The sequence below is a fragment of the Sinocyclocheilus rhinocerous genome, unplaced genomic scaffold, assembly GCF_001515625.1.
Source record: "Sinocyclocheilus rhinocerous isolate Xijiao unplaced genomic scaffold, SAMN03320098_v1.1 scaffold676, whole genome shotgun sequence".
NCBI classification, from domain to species: Eukaryota; Metazoa; Chordata; class Actinopteri; order Cypriniformes; family Cyprinidae; genus Sinocyclocheilus; species Sinocyclocheilus rhinocerous.
This window is the reverse complement of record NW_015631707.1, coordinates 111,574-118,512: the sequence shown is the minus strand read 5'-3', so window position 1 is coordinate 118,512 and position 6,939 is coordinate 111,574. Positions and strand designations below refer to the sequence as shown.

General features: G+C 40.2%; 1 protein-coding gene across 1 annotated transcript in view; it reads right to left on the bottom strand.

Moving 5' to 3' along the window:
- Positions 1 to 1,611: 1,611 nt before the first annotated feature.
- The window catches only part of LOC107741795 (ubiquitin carboxyl-terminal hydrolase 31-like), a 20,177-nt gene continuing 14,849 nt past the window's right edge, over positions 1,612 to 6,939 (bottom strand). The window contains exons 13-15 of the mRNA XM_016554579.1: positions 6,083 to 6,267; positions 5,865 to 5,903; positions 1,612 to 5,778 (exon numbers count right to left, since the gene is read on the bottom strand). Of these exons, the coding sequence (XP_016410065.1) occupies positions 4,280 to 5,778; positions 5,865 to 5,903; positions 6,083 to 6,267 (1,723 nt within the window). The 3' untranslated portion in view covers positions 1,612 to 4,279. The remainder of the gene's footprint in view (positions 5,779 to 5,864; positions 5,904 to 6,082; positions 6,268 to 6,939) is intronic.

Genomic DNA, 6,939 nt, shown 5'->3' with positions numbered 1-6,939 from the left:
CATGCAGCGGTCCACTGAAACTATGACCATAATCTCAAACAAACAATTAACAGGAAAGCTATTAACTTAATGGCAAAACATAAAATGCCACAAAGAGAGAAATATTATCAATGAGGATCCTCCAATCTGTAAATCATCTATGGATTAAAAGGTGCAAAGAGCACTTGAGGTGAGCCTCTTTCTAGACTGTGTAAATTAATATGGCAGATGTTAAATATTCAGCAATGCATTTGCACTCAACACTCAGGGCACTTGCCAGTTCTCAAAAATAGCTGGTAATGATAAACACTCCGAGGGCTGTTCATGAACACAAATGGCTGTCAGAATCTGTAATGAAGAGGGGAGAAAAGGAGCAGGATGCTGATGATGCTGTATTAAAAAAAAAAAGCAAACAGAAAAGATGAGAAAAGATGAGAAAAGAGAGCAGGGCGTTTGAAATGCAGCACATGGTAATGTATTAGGTCTGCCGGTGCTTCTGAACACCTTGCCGATGCAGTTTGCTTAGAGACAGCTTTCACCTCTGCTGAGCAATGTGAAAACTCAGTGAAGTTAAGCTAAAAGCAAACAATAAATATTGTAGTTGTCCCTGGAGGCTTGGGATGCTGAGAGAGGGATAAGCCCTCAAATGTTTGTTCGGGTTGAAGTGTAGCCTATATTGAGGCCTCAAAAATGAAATAATAGCCTCGCTTTCTCTGCAGTGCGAAAACATTTTGGCCACTATCACACAGAACAACACAAGCTTTTCTCAGATGGAGAGTTTACAAATGTGAACATGCACGTGCCATGTGAAAAATGTAAAACATTGGAGCGGACCACTAATTTAATGTGAATATGACACATTTAGCGCATTAGGATTAGCTTTTGTCCGGTCTGTTTACATTCACTTAAAGGGATCATTCACCTAAAAATGTAAATTCTGTCATTATTTACTCACCCTCATGTCATTCCAAACCTAGATATTTTGAAGAATGTTGGTAACTAAACAGTTTTGGTTAACAAAATTAACAAAAATGCAATGGAAGTCGACAGGAGCCAAAATTGTTTGGTTACCAACATTCTTCAAAATATCTTCTTTGCTGTTCTACAGACAAATGAAAGTCATACAGGTTTGAAACGACATTGGGGCAAAAATTTTCATTTTTGAGCGGATTATTCCTTGAAGACGCGACTGAGTTTACATCTCTCACACAACCTATAATGATTCCATTAGTAATCCATTAAGTGACTTATATATATATATTTATTTTTTAGTTGATTGCCAAGGACCTAAAGACCTCCAAAAAGGCCTAGAATTGCCTGTTTTGAACTAATCTGAAATCTTCTGTATGGCTGCATATTTTTAAAAGCATGGTGGAAAGCCCCATCTTGTGGTCTACATTGGATATTACAGTGCTTGTGGCAAAGAAACATTCAAAACCCAGCTAAGCAAATAAAATAAATCAAAACAATTATTTCGAGGACAAATTTGAGGTTACACCTCTAATTCAGGTCTATTTTTTAATCATAATTCAACCGCCAACTTACATTGGGGAGACAATGTTATGAATACAAATGATTTTTCAAAGAAATGCATTCTTTAAAATAATAAAAAACAAACATTCGAAAAAAAAAAAAAGTGCATACACATAAAACATACGAATAAATTAACAAAAAGCATTTGACACAGTCTCATGCAACCAAACATTTACATGGTTTTCGCTTTTCTAACTAATTATTATTTTCCTTTTTTGGTTGACCTTGACTGATGGTCATATAATAAAATGACAGCCCAGTTATAAACCCACCAAAGCAGGTACCAGTTCGTGATCAATACATGAAAACTGCTCTGGGTCGAGAGAAATCATTCAAGTCCAGTGTGTAAACCATGAGCACGCATATTATACCATAAGACTGATCATATCCAAACGCTTGATAAGACCATGTCATTTTAGCACTTGAGCCACTGAAAACATCCCATATGCAATAAGACTAAGAGAGGGTAATAGCACTTCTCTGAATTCATGGTCCAAGAACTTCACATCCTAAAACATGGAATGACGTGAAAGACAAAGTGAATGTAGTGTTTAGTGTATCAGCATTGCAAGCGATGCGGGAATTGTGTGCACTGATTGAATGCTGACGGTAAAGTTACATAGCTGATATAAGATACAACATTCCCTACAAACTACATGTGAAAGCATGACCAGACCACATCACGCCCGCGAAATGTGAAAAAAACAAAACAGGCTATGACTATAAAAATATAAAAACTAAATTTATCACATGGAAACAGGGAGGTCTTACCCTAAAGAACAGCTTATGAATTAAAATAATAGTTTTAATAAAAAAGATGTGTATAAAAGGAAAATAATATGAAAATACAATGCCAATTGATAATTTTGGAATACATATGATTAAAGATAATAATTTATGCTTTATCACAATATTTAAAAAATGTAAAGTTGGAAAAGTGTGCAAAAAAGCAATAAAATGCAAACAATTCATGCTGTTTTCTTAAAAAAAAAAAAAAAGTTCAGACATTAATAACCAGACTCGTCTTGTTTAGCAACAGTCACTTGCATAGTTAAGTGCATGCATTAATGTTATCATGCAATACTGCCTTTTTTTTTTTTTTTTTTTTACAAATACTTTTTCAGTGCACACACAAAATGGGCCTGTCACAAAAAAAAAAAAAAAAAAAGCAGTGCGCTACACATTAGGTTCATTGCTAAAGTATCTATTTTAAGATAAAGTGTGCTGTAAGAGAAGGGTTTCTCAGACCGAAAAGCAGCATGAAAATGAGAACGGTTCAAAAGTGGCGTCAGCAGCGCTTGGATTAATGTTTTAATTACAGGGCAGCAAGCTGAACAGCGGCCGACGTAATGACACTATTATGCTAATGTAACAATAATGACTTGCTTAACCCTACATTTCTCCTGTCATACATAACATTTTGAATCGGTCCAAATGAACTTGTCTGAGCTAAATCGAGAATGAATGAAAATATATTTAGGTGAACTCCATAGCGTTGACAAGCAGGCCTTTCTGCAGAACAATTTCAATTGGATATTAAATCACAAACTCTTGGGAAAAACAAAAATAATATTTTTTTTAATGAAATCCATTATTGTGGTGAGCCATTACAGTCCTGAAAATAATTTCAATTTTCAATGATTAAATGTTTTTTTTTTTTTACCACTATTGCATATGCACAGTATTGATATTTAAAATAATTTGTTTCTAAAACAGCAACATTAAGTTCAACATTTTTCCCAAATACCAAGGTCATATATCTGTTCTCCTAAAGTGTTGAACACTATTGCACTGGTTGTCCACAGATAAATATGGGATAAAAATGCACAAGGGTTCATCCCCAGCTAAAAGGGCCAAATGAAAACAGTTCATATATGTTGGCATTGGATTTGGCGGGCATGAAATGGTTCAAGTATGATTATGTGGCTATCAAACTTTCATTATAAAAACAAAGATATACAAAAATTCATGCAGGGCTTACACTGCCTCCATTAATATCCAGATAAGGAGATCACACGGCGTTTTGCTGGAATAAACTAAATAGAGTGAGTTTAAAGATTGTCCTCCACTAATTTACCATTTGAAAGATCACATTCATACAGCAACAATTCAGCTATCGGCCTGTAGTTGGCATTGTTGCGCACATTTCTAAGGGCAGTAATGCTACTGGAACACTTGTAACTGCTCTCAAGTAGAAAAGAAAAATGTCGGGGTAGGAGAGCAGGCTTTGAGAGGTACCAAAGAGATTGTTCACTGCTGAACCCCATTAAGTATACAGTCGCAAATTCGGTCAGGTTTCGTGATGTAACTCTTCTCAATCTCATACTGTATCAGTGCCAGGGGAACACTGGACTGTAAATAGCACCAAGTGTAGATGTGGAGTGAATTGGTACAGTACTCCAAGGAATATCGCAATAATCTAATTTCATCATAAGTGACTTGTCCAAATAAAAAGGAACAGTACCAAGTTAAAAAGTATTGTACATATCTATTACATCTAAGCATTATTCGAGGGAGAAAAAATATGTACAAAGTGCTAAGTTAAAACATTCCTATTCAGAGTCGTGAACAGTAGTAGATTCATATACCATACCTTGCCAGAGGCAACGATTTGGTTCCATGGCAGGATAGAAAGGCGCTTTCTGATAATTTACATATTTTCTTTGAGAAAAGTAAAATACAGGTATATACTATATACTTTATATTCTTCTTAGGCACATCAAAAAATAGCTGCGTTACAGAAAATAATGAAAATGCTATTAAAATTTCATTGAGGCGTCTGTGTTGGCCGTGCAGAGGATTGCATGCTGGAAGAAAGCTTTTTAGAGGATGAGATCTTTTCAAGAGGTCTCTTCCCATTAATGGGAGACTGAAGACTAGCCTCAGAATTGGAAGACTTGGACTTGCCTACTTGTAAGAGAGACCGTTTATTAGGGGTGGAGGTCTTCGAGGACTCTTTCTCATCGGTGGCAGCCTTGCAGGAGCGCGGCTCTGGAGAGACCTGCTGGGAAGAGTTTCCTGAGCCTTCGCCCTCGTCAGCATCGAGTTTGCACTGGCTGCTGGACTTGGCAGTCCTCTCGACAGCCTTCTTGGCGAGAATCGTGGTCTTGCCCAGATCGGCCGACCGACGAGTCTCTTTCTGCCGAAGCGCGCTCTTGAAAAACGAGAGTCCCTTGTCCTCGGATTTGCTGCAGCGGCGGAGGTCTCTCGAGGAGACGCTTGGGGAGCGCAGGCTGGTGACTGAGGAACTACTGCTAGAGCTTCTCACTGGCCTCCTTTCGGGCCGGCTTGCCTCTGTAGTTTTAGGTTGGGATGTTTGCGGGGTGGCACTGACTTTAGACTTCTCTGCCAGGGGACTGGTGTGCGCCAAGTCCTTGCTGGAGCCTCTTTCCACCAGCTTCTTCTTGCCAGACACAGAGTTCCTCTCAGCCACCGAGGAGCTCTTTTTGGATGTGGGCGAGGGAGAGGCAGAGGATTGGGGTGTGGAAGTAAGGGACGGTTTCCCCTTTGTGCCTCCAGACACTGGAGACTCCTGTGCCTGCAAAGACTCTTTCCTTTTGGAGGGCGTTCCTGAAGGTGTACCCTTGGTACTCTTGGGAGAATTGCTCTTCTCTTTTAGATTGGTCGCTTTGCTGCCCTTCGCTTGAGGGCTGGAAGACACTTGGGAGGATGGAGACTTGGTTACAGAAGAGGTGCTCTGGCGCTTCTTCGAGGGCTTCTCTTGGTCCCCCTTGGTCTTGGTGGAGCTCTTCTTGCTGGCAGATCCTTCTGCCTTCTTCTCCAACACAGAGCTCTTATGCTTCTGCTCTTTGGAGAGTGCTCCGAGAGCATTCTGGTCCACAGCATTAATCTGGTTGTTGTTGTCAATGGGCTCACCTTTAGAGCTCTTCCTGTCGGACTGTGTTGGAGCTCTGCAATAGGCCTCATCTAGGATCTGTTTCCCATTGCCGTCATCACTACCGTTACCCTCCATCATGGCCAGCGGGGCCTTACTGCTGGGCTGACGCTCATGTCTGCTGTAGCCGCCGAAGCAAGACGTGGACACTTTGTCGTCACAAGCTTCTCCTATCCTCTCGAGAGGAGGGGAGGAGCGCGAGTCCAAAGAGAATCGCGAGGGCGAGTTAGATCTCATTTGTAGTTTCTGTGACAGGGACCAGGAAGGTTTCATCCCATTTTCACTGAAAACCAGAGGGCTGGTAACCGACGATCTAGAGGACAAGCTCTGCCGCTGGATGCTCCTCACGAAGGGTCGCGTTGAAAATCCTCCTTAACAAAAAGAACAGAGAGATTTAAACTAATGTGCTAATACTGGACTGAATGAAAAGAGCATTGGCATGCAGTTTTGTCTTAACTGAGCAAGGCGGGAGATCCTGTGTTAGTAAGCGCTAAAGCTACAAGAGAGAGAAGACATAATAAAGAAAGGCAAGAGTAAAACACTGGCACAACACACAGAATAAGAGGACACAAGGAAGATGAGGGCAAAATATGGTACTACTTAGCTTCTAAAGATTTACATATTAGACACCAGAAAAATTAACATTTATGTTAGAGGCATAACGAAGCTTCTCACCATCGTCTTCACTGCGATCACCGGGAAACTCCACTGACTCTGCCAAAGAGATCAGGGATGTGCGTCTTGAGGAGGCTCCGGAGGCCAGGCTGGGCGGCCTGCTGCCCTGAAGCCGGTTAACCCAGTGTTCACATAAAGATGAGCTGGTCGAGCCTGAGACAATTACACAAATCCAAAATAAGGTTCTTCATTTATAGAGCCATGGTCTGCACTGTTGTTGAAGAGTATTCACACAAAAAAAATAAAAAAAAACATTACATTTTCTGTCCACTCTCTGACCCTTAGAATTAAATGGGCTTTTTTTGATACAGTATTCTTTATATTCTGATTGGTTAATCCGTAGACCGTTGATCATCAGGGTTGTTGAATACTAAGATGTTGATATGTAAAAGTTGTTGGTCATATGGCAGTTACTGCTTGTGATTGTGTTTATGGGGTGCAGTCTAACATGTGTTAATGCTCTGTGATGTTCTCTAGATGTGGCTCAGATATTTTAGATTCTGATCTATTATATTCTGACATTTTCATCTCTCCCTTAAAGGGGTGGTTCACTGGGTTTTTTCTAGGCTTGATTGTGTTTATGGGGTGCAGTCTAACATGTGTTAATGCTTCGTTTAAAAAAAAAAAAACGCATTATTTTTCACATAATTTACCTTATTCCACACCGCTTTGTCCCTTCTCTGAGAAACGCGCCGATCATTTCCTTCTTTTATGAAGCCCCTCCCTCAGAAATAGGCGATGGGATCTGATTGGTTAGCTAGCCCAGTGTGTTGTGATTGGCTAAACCGTCTCTAGTGTGCGTCTAAACGTCCCGCCTCTCACCTCAGCGGCATGTGCTCCGGTTGTATTGTAAACAA